This window comes from Cataglyphis hispanica, chromosome 17 (genome assembly GCF_021464435.1).
Source record: "Cataglyphis hispanica isolate Lineage 1 chromosome 17, ULB_Chis1_1.0, whole genome shotgun sequence".
Classification (NCBI taxonomy): domain Eukaryota; kingdom Metazoa; phylum Arthropoda; class Insecta; order Hymenoptera; family Formicidae; genus Cataglyphis; species Cataglyphis hispanica.
In genome coordinates, this window is record NC_065970.1 from 4,033,247 (window position 1) to 4,048,378 (window position 15,132).

Here is a 15,132-nt window from a genome sequence, read left to right on the forward strand (position 1 = left end):
GATTAAGATTCTTGTTTGAAGCTCTTCTCGCAGCATTCACGTTCAAATAAGGGCTACAAATGTTATCTTATACTACTTATATCCATTTACAGACTGCAGTTTTTAAAGATTCTGTTCATCACCTTTTCTTATCATGTTTATGATAAATATCGATACCCTATAAAAAGAAATATTTGTCATTAATTAAACAATACAATATTCAATAGGCGCAATTAACTCAAGCAATAAGCAGCCGCATAATAATTGATTTTTTAAGGGCCAATTTCACCTTCGGTTAAATTAACCGACGGTTAAAATCAGCAGGGTGGCAACAGGAAATAGAGGTGAATGAAAACCAAGCATTCTTATCATTTCAGTTGCCACCCTGCCATCGGTTAATCTAACCGAAGATGGTGAAATTGGCTCTTGAACAATGAGTTCTCTAACGACCATGAATAATGTGAAACTTAAGACAGAAACTCGCTTTGCGAAGAGTAAACCTAGCTAAAAATTCTGTTCCTTTTTATTCCTACACTAAACACTTGACATAAAAAGGAACACACTTTTTAGAAAGTAACTTGCTATTTTGCAAAATGGATTTCTTTTCTAAGTTTCACCTCGTTCATGATCGTTAGAAAAATGACAGACAGGTCGTGACCTAATTTGCACACGGAGAAAAAGAAGAAAATCATAGTACGGTCACGTTTATTATGTCTTGCAATTGTGACGAAATAGTTGACTTCGGTATACAGTTACTACAAGACTATCTAAATTTTTGAAGGAAAGACGTAATTTGAAAGATGCAGTGAGTATATGTTTATCTCTTGAGAAGTGCTAAAAATATTCTGGCGCGAATCCTCTCACTTTTTCTCTTCGCTGTCACTTTTACTTTCAAAACAGCTGTTCGTCAATACGGCTGATCAATTTAATCTGTCATGTCGATTTTCTTTTATAAAATTAATAAGCACGCGTCTTAAGGTATTATCTTTTTTTTTGTACCTTATCAGCGTTGACATTGGCATTATTTGCTATGCATATAACGCAATGTGTCATAACATAACACGTATCCACATTTGTCAGATCTTTCGACGTAGCGGGAATATCTACGTATATACGGGTATTCCCGAAAAAGAGAGTTTAAAAAAAGAAGTTTCAGTGTATATAATAAATCACATTTAACAAAACATTTTTTTGCTGATAAGTTTAATAGGTATGTAAAAAACTAATTATGCACATTTTCTTTGTGTGGAAAATTTATCTGAAGGAAATGACACAATAGATTCTTACATTAGCAGAAATTGCATCATCCCTTTAAAAAATAAAATTTTTTTGTTGCGAAAGTTATAAGAATTTTGTTCTGCTAAAATCTGAGTTAAATTTTCTTTTAATAATAATTTCTTTAATCATTTATGATATTTTTATTTAAAAATACAATTGCAAGTAAGTCAGAAAAAATGTCGTTAAAATTAAAACTGAGTTATGAAATATATGTATAGTATGATGAAATCTTTATTCTATATGATATTACATTATAAGATTCTTATTTCATATTTTATTGACAATTATATTATTTTCATCTTAATATATTTTGCAGAAATTTTATATTTATAATAAAATTTTAAATGTATAAAAAAAGAAATATTTTTATTCTTCTTATAAAATATTATAAGAATATAATGTTATAATATTTATAACAGTTATGAACAAAGATATTAATTTTTTTCAAAGTTAATTAAATTTTATAATTAAATTTTAAAATAATTTACAATAAAAAATTTAAAACTAAAATTAAAAACATTTTATAACAATTTTAACAATTAATAATTACAGATATGGAATCATTTTTACAACTTTTTAACCCACAAAATGATAAAGATATAAGGAAAAGGCAGTGGAATGATTTTGAAAATAATGGAAACGGATTATCGGATTGCGAGACTTCTAGTACTGATGAAGATCAAGAGGACTGTCTGCCACCAGAGCCTGAACAAGGAAACATAGAATACAAATTAAAATTAATAAATCCATCTAGTCAACGTTTTGAACATCTTGTTACTCAGATGAAATGGAGGCTAAGAGAGGGACATGGAGAAGCAATTTATCAAATTGGTACAAATAACTATAATTTCTATTGTTTTGCATTGTTTTTCTCTCTGTTAATTTTTTAATTTGTTTGATATATAGGAGTGGAGGATAATGGAAAATTGGCAGGTTTAACAAAAGAGGAAATGAAAGCATCCCTAAAGACTTTGAAAGATATGGCTTCCAGACTGGGTGCTAATATAAGGATATTACGCGAGCGTGCAATCACGAGTTCCACAAATAAAACTTTGACATCTCAAAATAGGAATAATAATATTAATAAGGAGGAAAAGAAGGTTGCTGAAGTATTAGTAAAAAAATTACGGAAGGACGATAGAGAGGACCAGGATAGTATCGTAGATCTGAGACTGGCTGTTATTGGTGCGCAAGATGCTGGAAAGTCAACTCTCTTAGGTGAGAGAATTTGCAGAGGATATTTAAGGTAGAGACACTGACAGTCTACACTACACTCTGCTACTTAGTTGTCTGCTATTTATTTTATGTATGAAATCATTGAGATCACGATTACAAAGATTATATAAATAACATGTACAAATAACAATAACGATAATATAATATAATATAAACTGAATGTGTGCATAGGAGTACTGACGCAGGGTGAATTGGATAATGGTAGAGGTAGAGCGAGGCTCAATATGTTGCGTCATCTGCATGAGATAAAAACGGGTCGTACGTCCTCGATATCGCACGAGATCATCGGATTCGATAGTACGGGTCACATCTTGAACTATGCCGAAATGGCTACAGCCGAAGAGATATGCGAACACGCTTCGAAAGTCGTTACGTTCATCGATTTAGCTGGACATCGAAAATATTTGAGGACGACGGTACTCGGACTTACAGGTAATTTTTAAATTCCTAATTGCATGATACATTTTATATATTATAACGAATAATTTATATATGTGTTTTTCCCCTATAATAAGAAAATTTAAATTATTAACCAATATAATATATATTTGAAAATAGACATTTTACTTTCTTAGGATATTCGCCACATCATGTTATGCTAGTCGTAGCGCCGCCTCTAAACGAAGCGTCGCAAGAACACATGGTTCTCTGTTTAGCATTAAAACTTCCATTTTTCATCGTCGTGAATAAAATCGATTTAGGGTTCTGCGATATGTCTGAGACTTTAATTCAACTTGAGAATGCTATGATGACGCTGGGATATCCTAAGCAATTAGTATTGTTTAGTAATAATGACATACCGTCATGGGACTATACGTCTGATGTGATACCAGTATTTAGTGTCAGTTGTGTTACTGGTGAGGGTCTTGAGGAATTAACGGCGTTTATAAAAAATTTGGCACCTTACGAGATGAATTCAATCGATTCCGATTCGGAATCGTGTCTATTTCAAATTGACGAAACGTTTAGGTATGTAGGTAAAGGTCTCTACAATCTTTAGATTTTATGACTAATCAATTTTATATATGAATCTTTGATATTTTACAAATCATTATGCTTTTTAGATATATTTTTAATGTCGAGTGTTTAACGCAGTTTTTCTATAAATTTTTTTATAAGTACACAAGTTTTTATAAGTACACAAGTGTGACTTTTTTATTTTACTGTATATAGGGTAGCAGGTTTGACACAACCAGTTTTAGGAGGATTACTCGTTAAAGGGGCGATTGCACCGGGAACTCGTTTATTAGTGGGACCTTTGCCGGATGGAGAATTTAGCCCAGTGAGAGTAGTTAGTTTACATCGTAATAAAGCTCCGTGCTGTTTAGTTAGAGCGTCGCAAAGCGCCAGTTTGACGCTAGCGCCACCGACGAACCGTAGCCCTCCCTTACCACATCTTCGCCCGGGGATGGTTTTAGTTTCTCCGCGTGATCGACCGCACGCGACACTGTTTTTTCAGGTGTGTGGCAAAGCTTGTTTGTGATATAAACTATGTTGTTAGTATAACGCTATCTAAATTCTTGTTTTTCTCGATGTTATTAATATTATCAATGTTTTTATAAACAATGGACAATGGTTTACTAAGACTAGGAATATTCAAGCTGGTCAGTTTATACGATCCAATTTGTATATTTAAGTGCAAAATTTAAATATTGTAAATACTATGTTTCAGGCAACTGTATTAATATTATATCATGCCACCGCGATATTCCCCGGTTTTCAAACGACAGTACACGTGGGTAACGTGAGGCAGACTTGTGTCATTGAAGGGATAATGGATGCGAAAGATAGGGGACTGCAGACAAACGACACCGCTTCTGTATTATTTAGATTCGTTAGCCATCCAGAATATCTTCATGTCTCAATGCAACTCTTGTTCCGAGAGGGACGTACTAAGGGAATTGGCACAATTACGCAGATCTTTCCCCTGATTGGATCACAGAATTCAATCAAATGAAAGAAATTACATGGCGCGATGTAAAATAATATCCAATTATCAATAATATACAATTGTCTAGTGTATATATATATATATAACTTATAAAAGAAAAAAAGGAAAAAGTGCATAAATATTTTATAAAAATAGAATCAACTGACGTTATTGATATTAGATAATATTGATATTAGATAACCAATTGGTATCAGTTATGTGTTTTTTCAACATATCAAAACAGTTAAGAAATCACTTTTTTAGAATATCAATATAATATCTATTTATATAATAGGCACAAAATTTTTTTGTTAGTATAAAATATTTTAATTTTTAATAGATTACGTTTATGTAAGTTCAGTTTAAATAATTTTTTATTGATTGTGCTATTGATTTAGTTCAATCAGAATTGTCTGAAAAAGATGACTCTGTTACTGTTTTGAATAGCTCTAACATTTAACACAGAAAGAATTTAGTTTTGTTTGTTACAAATTGTCAGAAATTTTATTAGAATATATAGAAAAAAACAGAAAAAAATAGTTTGAAGATAGAGACATAAAAGTTAAAAAGTTTTTTGGTCTATAAGTCAATTTTTATTATTATTTTGAACAATGTATATATGTTAATACATCAAAAAAAGAATTTACTTTTGTGTATTGCAAATATTTAGGGATGTTATTAATATATATTAAGAAAAGCAGGTTATATGTAGTATGTTTTTATGTAGTGTATAGAATTTTTTCTTTTTATTAAATAGACAACATAAAAGTATAAAAGATTATTTCTAAATATTAAGATTATTTCTTTAATTGTTGTGTGCATATATATTTTTGTATAAAAATATAATGCCATATATTTCTCTCTCTTAACTATAATGTGATATATATTATTTTAGTTATTTAATTTTTAAATAATATATATGTGCACAAAATAACTATTGCAAAAAGATTGGAATCTGTCAAAACTTTAAAAATTTCAAGAGCACTATTGTTTTTCACTACATTCTTGACATGCTTTTACTAATGCGCAGTATCAAACACAATTTTGTTTATCAAATCTGCACAATTCTTTATGTATTTCGTAAATTAAATTTGCAAATATATATATTTACAAATGTAAAATAAAAATAAAAACGACTGATAAAATAAATCCTGCTCTGCAATAATATTAAGTCATGAAAAGAAAACTTGACTGTCAAAACTTCGAGAATATTTTTTTTTGTTTACTTAGAAAGCATCAATATGTATCATTAAATTTGATGTGCTTGAATGATTAATACACCTGTTATTTTATTATTATATTATGACAGCTCTTTCGTTTTAAAGAAAAGATTATTTGTCACTGTTAAAACATTGAATGACCAATGTAAACAATTGAATTTGAGAATATATATTTTCCGTAACATTTCGTTATTAATTTTTTTGTTTATTTCACAAGTATTTTTTATACCAGAAAAGTTAGAAATTATCTAGAAAATTTAAATAATAAAAGTTCTTGTGGTTCTTTATCTTAAGTAATAGTTTTTGTTTATCTCACGAGTGTATTTTTCTTATACAACAAAATTAGAAATTGTCTTAAAAATTTAAATAATAAAAATTTCATAAGCTTTAAATTGACCAATCACAGATAGCGGTTGCCTATCTCGAGTCGCGCGTACGGCGAATTAATTTCCGCTTACTTCACGCGGTTATTAACGGTAAACGAAAGATCACTCGGTCGTTTATTGCTCGTTCGGTACGATAATTTACGGAATTTTGACGGATTATATTCATCGTGCAGTAATATACGTAAGTAGATAATCTTCTAATTGATTTTGATTAAAACTTTCGTGTTTAACTTTGACTGTATAACATCAATATGACGAAATATGTTTCAGAGGAAGCAGTTTCTTTTGAACGTCGGTGCAACGGCCGCAATTCAAAGGGTGGGATGTAGGGTGAGTGTTAATGAATATTATTTATTTTTTTTTATTTTATCTAAATTTGCGAAATTTATGTGAGCGGAGAATACATATTTCCATTCCCAAAATATAAAATGTTTGTAATCAGATGTTTATATATTTATTGATGACGCTGATTTTATTACGCTATAAAAATTTAATATTTTTATACGGAGTTTTGGGATTTTGATAAAAAAAGAATTAACTATATGTACCTATATCTGCTTTTTTGAATATATCTTTACAACATTCTTAAATATATTTTCAATACACAAAAGTAAATTTTTTTTGTAATATATTGACATACATACAGTGTTTAAAATAATAATCAAAAATTTATTTATGGGCCAAAAAGATTTGTTTTCACGTTTATTTCGGATTCTTATTAATTAAGTAATATAATTAAAAAGGGAATGTACCTGAAATATTCACGAAATATTTTTGTTTATTCTGAGCAAAGTACAAAACACTTTTCCAGCTTAAGACCTAACAAGTTACATTTGCAAAGTTATTTCTGAGTTTTGCGCGATCGCAAATAATCGATAAATACATCGATACGCTTGTTCGACGTAACTTGAAATAATTTAATTAAGGCAACTGGTTGTTACGTCATTAATCTTTTTCGCGTATATATATATATATATATATATATATATATATATATATATATATATATATATATTCATCACGCATTAATTATCTCGATCCATTGTAATACATATTCGTCTCGCGCGATTAACGGCACTTTTTTTCCCAAAAAACGCGATATATATGATCTAATTCTACCCCGACTAGACTAGTAAAAGCGATCGAGACTTAAAACCGGTTGCGATTACACTGTTCGTTATGTACAAATTTCGCCGAATAAGGGGCGAGATTTAGGCTATCGTCATCGAAGTCGATAAATAAATTAATACTTTAATATGATAATTTAGTATCATTGACAAAATTTACTTAATCGAAAGATTGCCTGATCCACAATCGTGAATTTTATTAGGATAAATTAATATAAATCGCTTATTTTCGATATTTATTAATTTGTTTTTAGTAAAAGAGAAAAATAGTATAGAGTAGAATTATTAAAAGAATTATTTTTTAAGAATTATTAAAAGAATTATTCTTTCTTGATTGGGACAGGATGGTTTGATTTTTTTACCTATCTAATAGTTTAAAAATATATTGGCAGCGATTATTTCGAGTAATCTCGATATTTTTAATACATATAATCATTCTGTATTTAACTCATATTTCTATAATAAATGACTTATAGTTAACTGAGTTAAATTTCCACGGCTCCTGGCCACATCAACATGTTTCTTTTAACTTCCGCGTATAAATAAATTAATATTATATATTAATATAATTATTAAAATTAAATATATGTATATATATATTAATATAATAATATTAATTAACCCAAACATAGTTAAAATACTGTATAATATTTTAATTTGACAGAATAAAGGTAACGATAAGTTTATATATTCTTATTATATATAGAATTACAAAAAAAGAATTTGTTTCTTTTCGTATCGCAGATAAAATTCCGCGAGACCTTGTGCATAGAGTATAATATATTTGCTTCTTGTATTTAAGAATATATATCGAAATGAGATTATATATTCACTTAATTCTCTAAACTGTTTAAAAGTCTTTGATCGTGAATGTTGAGATCGTGCAAAGATCAAACTGTTTCCTTCATTAAAAAATCGAAGGAAGCTTATTTATGAATGAGAAAATATCGAATACATCATATAATATACAGATGTATTAACTTCTACGGCATCGTCTCAATTCGAGAATATATTTAGAGTATCATTTTATATATATATATATATACAGTGCAAATATATATTTTTTTATAAAACGATTATATCAAATAGGCACGCGATTGAGATTATTAGCGTCAAGATTATTGCTTATGATTTGATTGAATTACGTATTTAAATTTATGTATAGAATGAAATTGTTTGCATTATGCAATGTGATATTACACATTGTACAAAATATTTCTATATTTTATTTTATATTCTATTGGCAGAGTGTGAATTATGATAATTTTGCGCTTTAAATGTTCTACTTTTGCAAGAGGTTTCTTGCAATACTTGGTAATACTAATTCCCGCTTTATTACCATATATGTTTATAAATTATTGTCTTTTAGCAAGTTGTTGTAATTAGGAAAATTTGATTTAAACCGCTCATTTTTATCTTTCTTAAACAGTTCTTAAATGTTTGAAATAATTGTCCTCAATATTAACTCTTCATTAATGGATAAAATAATTATTATATTATAATAAAATAATAAAATTGATTTTAATTTTAATTAACAATATCTTCTGTGTATATTTTATATACAATTCAGCAATTCAATTTACTAAAATTTGACTTATTAAAAAAAGAGTCAATATATATAATTTATGTGTCACAATAATGAAGAGCTATATTCTTATTCTCGCTTAATGTCGTTATCCTAATTATCGATGTATTTTCGGATCATAAAGCGGTTTCGAGAGTAGGAGCACTCGGGCTACGTGTTGCGACGTTTTGCGTCACAGCGTGTTGCGGAGATTCCGATCGCGCTCTGAATCTCTTGCTGAAATAAAAATTCTGCGAGGGATTGGTGTTAGTAGGTGTGCTAGCTAGGAACTGTGCTCTCGCCAATTGATTGCTGATCCTCCGCGACTCGAGAGCGCTCACGGGATCCTGATTTTTGGGCTCGAGCAAACTCTTCGAATTCCGCATCGCTGTACTGACGTTGTTTCGGGAAGTCAAGGATGAAATATCCTGACCGGTTATTGTAATGTTTGCGGTTCGTGCAAGATCGTCAGGCGCATTTGTGATTAGCTCTTGAGTTTTGTTATTTTGATTCAGTAATTTGATTGTCGGATCAAGATCGAGTTCGTTCGCGTTAGACATTTGGCTCGCCGCTAGCCTACCGTTGACATTCACGACTTTGCTTTCCTGATCGACGACACGCAGATGACTCGCTAGGTCAGTGCAGAGATCTAATTGTCTTCTAAGATTCAGTCTTGAGATGGGAGACGTGTTCTCCGGCGATGGTTTCATAGCTTTCTTCCGCCGCGGTGTCCTCGATTATAGTGGACGAGAGAACGTCGGTTCTCGGTGTTTGAAACCTCCAGGCCGAGCGTGGACTCAGAACTTTGGCCAGAGGACTCTGGTGAGTGTTCGGTGACGATTGTTGCTGTTGTTGTTGACATTGTTGACGCGACAGTTTCAATTGCTCCGCCGCCGACAATCGCATAGGACTCGTCTTTACGCTTTGCTGAAGAAGCAAACGTTTGAAGTCCATCCGTGACGTAGGTGATTGCATGGTAGTTGGTATCTGAAATCGGACATCGAGTGAAATTAGCGAGTTACGTAGCGAATAGAATCATAAGATTTTTAGAAAGTCGAAGACACTTCGAGATCAATAACATTTATTCTTCAAAAATATTTCCTTAAATAAATTAGCAAACTTTCTCTCGAATTAAAAATTGAAAACTATCTTTATCTTCTCAGAGTTTACATTTTCTGATATCGGTGCAATTACCTCGGGAGTTTTCTGATGAGATTCCGGACTCCAGCTGTGCCTGGTACCAGCCGGTGTCTTCACCAGGGAGTTCATCGATCCGCAAAGCGACAGATTATCGTTATCATTTTCGAGCCTGATGTTGAGTCGTTTTTTCGACTTGTGGATTGCGGCGAATAACTCCTCATTGGACATGGTGCTCTTGGTAGGCGACAGGATCAGATTCGTCGGCGTCGTCCTGCCGGAAGAAGTCTGGACGGGAGTGCTCCTACCAGAGGAACCACTCATCGGTATCGGCGATGAACAATTATTGCCGGCGGTGGCGGTTAAAGCTAGACGTTCCGCCACAGTTGGCGCCGATCGCCCGTGATGGTCGGTGGGAGTGGACGATTTGAAGCCGTTATTGTAACAACCGTGGCCGATCGGAGAAATTGGATTATTCCGTAGAACATCCGCATTAGGAGACTTCGTAAGAGGATCGTTAGCGGGCGAAGATGCGAAGAATCGATAGCCAAGTGCAGCTAAATTTAGAGGCGTTGCGAACCTGCGTGTAAAACAATGAAACGTTTAAAGCAAGGTCAATTACTTTTAGCGTTGCGATAGGCGTGTGATCTCCATCCTTTCCCACATAATTTTTTAATATATAAAGGAAGAAATTTATAAATAACTGATATGAATTGATATTTGCATCTTATTGTCATAATAAAATTATTAATATCAATAACTCCTCTAATTTATTGGTGTATATATAGGTTCAAACTTGCATTTGATTTAAGTGTTCAACTGATCTAAATGAAAATTTCGATTCTTTTTGTTCCTCGGAGTCTCACCTATTTCTGACATCCACAATCGACTGCGATTGACTCTGCACGAATCTGCCTCTCGTCTCCGCTTGCTCCAAGTTCCTACTTCCCACGTCCACGTGGGTGCCGCGTCGACTCTGCTCATTCTCCGCACTCGTGACCCTTTGTTGGGCCTGTTTCGCCAGCATATGCATGCTGCTGAGGGAACCGCGTCCATGACCCCTGGTGATGTCCGGGGTGACGCTGCGAGGTGGCTCGATTTCTCGCTGAGGTCTCCTCGTCGGCAGGGTGTAAAACTGCTGTTGATCGATGTCTTTGAGCTGTTGGTTTCTCGCGTTGTGCATGTGCACCGTCTCATAGTTGCGGACTTGTTGGTACTCGTACTTCGACATCCGCTGCTGATCGAAGTTCTTGCGATTGTCGTACAGCTGGACATTTTGACGGGGATCGAGTATCTCCTGCTTATAGGATTGTTTCTGATCCACGATCGGTTGCTTCTCATTTTCGGGATACGCTCGCAGATTCGGCGGCTGCGAATCCTTCAGGTTATCTTGATACCTGTTTTGCGACTTTTGCCGATCCTCGGGTTTCGGCGGGGCGATGTAGGGAGGCGGTTGAACAATCGCTTGCGGCGATACCGATTCCGAAGGTATTGCCAATAAAGTGTTGTCTGCAACAATTAAAAGAATATACGTTCCACGATGCATCTTTTTTTTTTATTCATAGAACATTGATAAAATAAAATTGATAAAATAATCTCAATATTATTGTTTCTTAAAATTTTTCTTAAGTAATGCAAGAGAGAACAAAATTATACACTTTTGGAAACTTGTTAGATCTCAATCATGCTTATGTATGTTTTAATTAATACATTTTGTATACAATTTTTTCATCTACTGTGCTACAATGTTGTTCGTAATATTGCAATTAGAAGTTACGCAGGTGGATGTAAAAAAATTACCATTTTTTTCATATTAGATATGTGAAAGTAAATTTTAACAATCATTAATTATTTATTTTTCTGAACATTTCAATTTGATTAATTATTCAGCTAATTACATCTTATTAAATGTCAAAATTATGCATTCGCGTATATAAATACATATAAATATTGATATATAAAGATTATTATCGAAATTATGAGCAATTAATCTCCAAGCAAAGCAAACACATTGCAAAAGCGTCACAAACACAAGCATGCGGTAGATAAAACGCGAGCAAATTATGATATAGCACATGAGTTTGATGTTGATGACTTCGATGTTTGACGTTTTGCATAAATTCAAAAATATGTCAAAAGTGAATCGTACACTCTTTAAATAGAGAGAAAGAGAGAGAGAGAGAGAGAGACTAAAATAAATTTTAGAAATTAAAGAGAATTATTGTCATTATATATTTTTATAGAAAAAATTTTTTCTTGTTTACAATCGAGGTCGACATCAAACTTTTGCGCGCAATATCTACAAAGTTAAGAAAAAAAACGTACTCACCAAGTACACGGAGCATGGAACTATGATATGTGTGGGTGAGAATTACTAGTGAGGGGGAGTGCCACACGCGCGCGGGGTGCATTTTTTTTTTCTAAAACTATATGGCCACATATATGTAGATACATGGAAAGAAAAATAATAGACAAAAACAGGTTTTGGATGGCGGAACTTGGTGCAATATTTACAATTTTAGAAATACAGATGATGATACACATTAATGATAAGAAAGAGAGAGAGAGAGAGAGAAAGAAAAAAAAACGACAAAATGCAAATGCTTTCCAAAAAGAATGACGTCTATTCAACATACATTCCTCGTAATTCGTTAAATGACATCGTATCGGCGACGGTGATAGTTCTATTTACAGGCGTATAAGATATACCGCCGCAAGATGCACCGGGTGTACAAAGAAAAAAAAAAAAAAATTACATATATATATTTACAATAAATGATGTGCATACGAACGGCGGGTAGATCTTAAAGCTACAACACATATATACACGTACAATACACGCTGACAGTGCATGCTCCCCTCGCCCAGGTTGTAAGTACATTTTCGCGATATTAGTTTGCAAGCTGATTAATCAACAACACACGTCGCTCAGAGTAACACCGTGGGGAAAGCGACTCGATTCTCCGGTTCTCCGCGATTTTAATTAACGCGTACGCGGTATATCTCATACAGCCGGTATGTTATTAGCGCGTTACCATATATAGAAGTTGCGATACGTATAATACTATTACGCTAACAAAGTCTTAACGGGATTGTGACGGTAACTATCGTGTAGATTACAGGCGGTTTATAAAAGGCTTACTATATTACAAGAATAGCATTATGTCATTTGTTAAGAAAGATTAATCATCCGAAATATATTAACGATTAATATTAATTATTATTATATTGCAATCAATAAATCAACGTTCATGTTTTTAACTTTATTCTTTTTTGTTATATTTAATTGGCAAAAAATATCTATAAGAATAAAATAAAAAAATATTAATTTAATTTAATAAAATAATAAAATAATAATAATAATAATAATAATAATAGAATAATAATTCAATAATAATAATTTTATAAAATTCTTATCAAGATATATAGATCTTATAGAAAAAAGAGGAATGTTATATATTATCACGGTGTCACTCTGACTTATAAATGCATGGTTTGCAGCTACGGGATTCTATATATATGTACCTATATAGTTAGTCCTTGTTAGTCAGTGATAGACGCGCTACTTACAACGAGAGGGCGAGCACGCATCTCGAGCAAACATGCGACACGGCAAGTTAGAGCATATTTACGAGAGCTTCACTCAAGCATGCCGGAACATCGTTATATACCGCCGTTACTTCGTCGATTATTAGGCTAACGATGTGTTTGTTTATTTGTAAAAACGCTTAATGATAATCAGTCGATGATGAAACGTAAGGATCTTAACACTTTCCCGATCACGAAGCGCAGTTGTAATTAATTTTACGTAATTAATTTTATCATTGAATCGCCATAACTATCGTAAAGTATTATTTACACAATTCGAGTCGAAGCAAAATATAATAAGACTACCTTATATTAATTATAATAATATATATATAGCAAATATAATATATCTAAAGATATAAATTTTCACAAAAGGATCTTTTCTGGGGGGATTTTACGAAAATTTCCAATTAAAATAATGGACGAAAATGATCGATAAAATGATCAAGGTATAAAATGTTAAGGTGAGTTAACTTAAATACAATAATCGCATCGTATAGAGATAATTCAACATCGTATAATGTGTTTATACAATATTTATCGATCTATATTTTTTTTCTTATTCCTATCGATGAGAAAGAAATTATTTTCGTTCATAAGTCATCGGAATCAATTTTTTCACCCTTGATTTATCGTACAGACGAAAGTCAGACGAAGTGTGAGTTGCAATACATTACACATTTATCGTAAGTAAATAAAGATTTTATAGGCTCTGACTAATACTCTTCTGTTTTTTTTACGAATTTATGATATTTGTATCGCATTGCAAGAAATGATTAAAAAATTATCAATCACAATAACAGACTCGTCAAAATCTAGCGATGCGACAAAGTATTCTCTTACACATATAAGATGTGTTGTAACAATAAAATGCGGAAAGTAAACAATTTGGTATAATTCCTCATGCATATATATAATTATTATTAACAAATATAATTATTATAAATATATGACACAGAGATCGACCATATTTTTTGCTAAAATGTTTAAATATAAAAATTATATATATTTTTTTTCAATAAAAAGATAGCCCTCGTTTTGTAGAAAATCCAAAAAGAAAAACCGATAATAACGTAAATTACTTATATCCTTTTGTCACTGGCCATATGACTATACAATATGATTATATTACATATGATTATACAAAGATTAACGTAAATAACTAACATAAATATTATATTCAAAATTAATACTTTGCATGTTTTATTACATAATACGTTTGTCCTTCGAAGAAACGCAATTATGGACGATATCGATTTATATTAATCGGCGCGATTTCTTTGTCGTACATTAATTAACTGGACGGACTCTACGTCTCGCAAACTTGCGTGAAAATAATCGTATAAATATCGGCGAAAATAAAGATTATCTGGAGAGAAATTCGACTCGTTAAATTTACACGTGCTCTCTCTCTCTCTCTCTCTTCGTCCCCTCACGTTTCTCTTTTAATATCGTTATTTCGAAATCGTCGATGAATTATTATCTTCAATTAATTACCGTTAATTTCGGCCGTTATTTTATGTAACGGTATCGCTCCCTCCAAGGTCTTCGTCGTGTTATATTACAGATTATTCGGAATCTTAATTATTTTGTTTTTCTCACTCCATGTATAGAGGGGGCCCAAAACATTCCATTTGAGATTTTATAGAAAATTTAATTTTGAACAAAAAGTTTTCGATAAACATGG

The 15,132-nt window shown here is 32.0% G+C and overlaps 2 protein-coding genes across 3 annotated transcripts in view; one reads left to right on the forward strand and one right to left on the reverse strand.

Annotated features, from left to right (window-relative positions):
* Positions 1-604: 604 nt before the first annotated feature.
* LOC126855967 (GTP-binding protein 2) lies at positions 605-5,827 on the forward strand. Of its 2 annotated transcripts, none has more exons than XM_050604093.1 (7): positions 605-784; positions 1,810-2,088; positions 2,164-2,475; positions 2,665-2,925; positions 3,069-3,462; positions 3,667-3,952; positions 4,166-5,827. In XM_050604093.1, the coding sequence occupies exons 2-7, from the start codon at positions 1,812-1,814 to the stop codon at positions 4,448-4,450; spliced, it is 1,815 nt and encodes a 604-aa protein (XP_050460050.1). In that variant the 5' UTR covers positions 605-784; positions 1,810-1,811; the 3' UTR covers positions 4,451-5,827. The 2 variants fall into 2 exon arrangements, with proteins under 2 accessions (XP_050460050.1, XP_050460051.1); XM_050604094.1 differs by lacking the exon at positions 605-784 and adding an exon at positions 1,055-1,189.
* A 960-nt stretch (positions 5,828-6,787) lies between these two features.
* The window catches only part of LOC126855956 (mucin-4), an 86,186-nt gene continuing 77,841 nt past the window's right edge, over positions 6,788-15,132 (reverse strand). The window contains 4 exon segments of the mRNA XM_050604073.1: positions 6,788-9,437; positions 9,439-9,707; positions 9,915-10,437; positions 10,724-11,366. Of these exon segments, the coding sequence (XP_050460030.1) occupies positions 8,858-9,437; positions 9,439-9,707; positions 9,915-10,437; positions 10,724-11,366 (2,015 nt within the window). The 3' untranslated portion in view covers positions 6,788-8,857.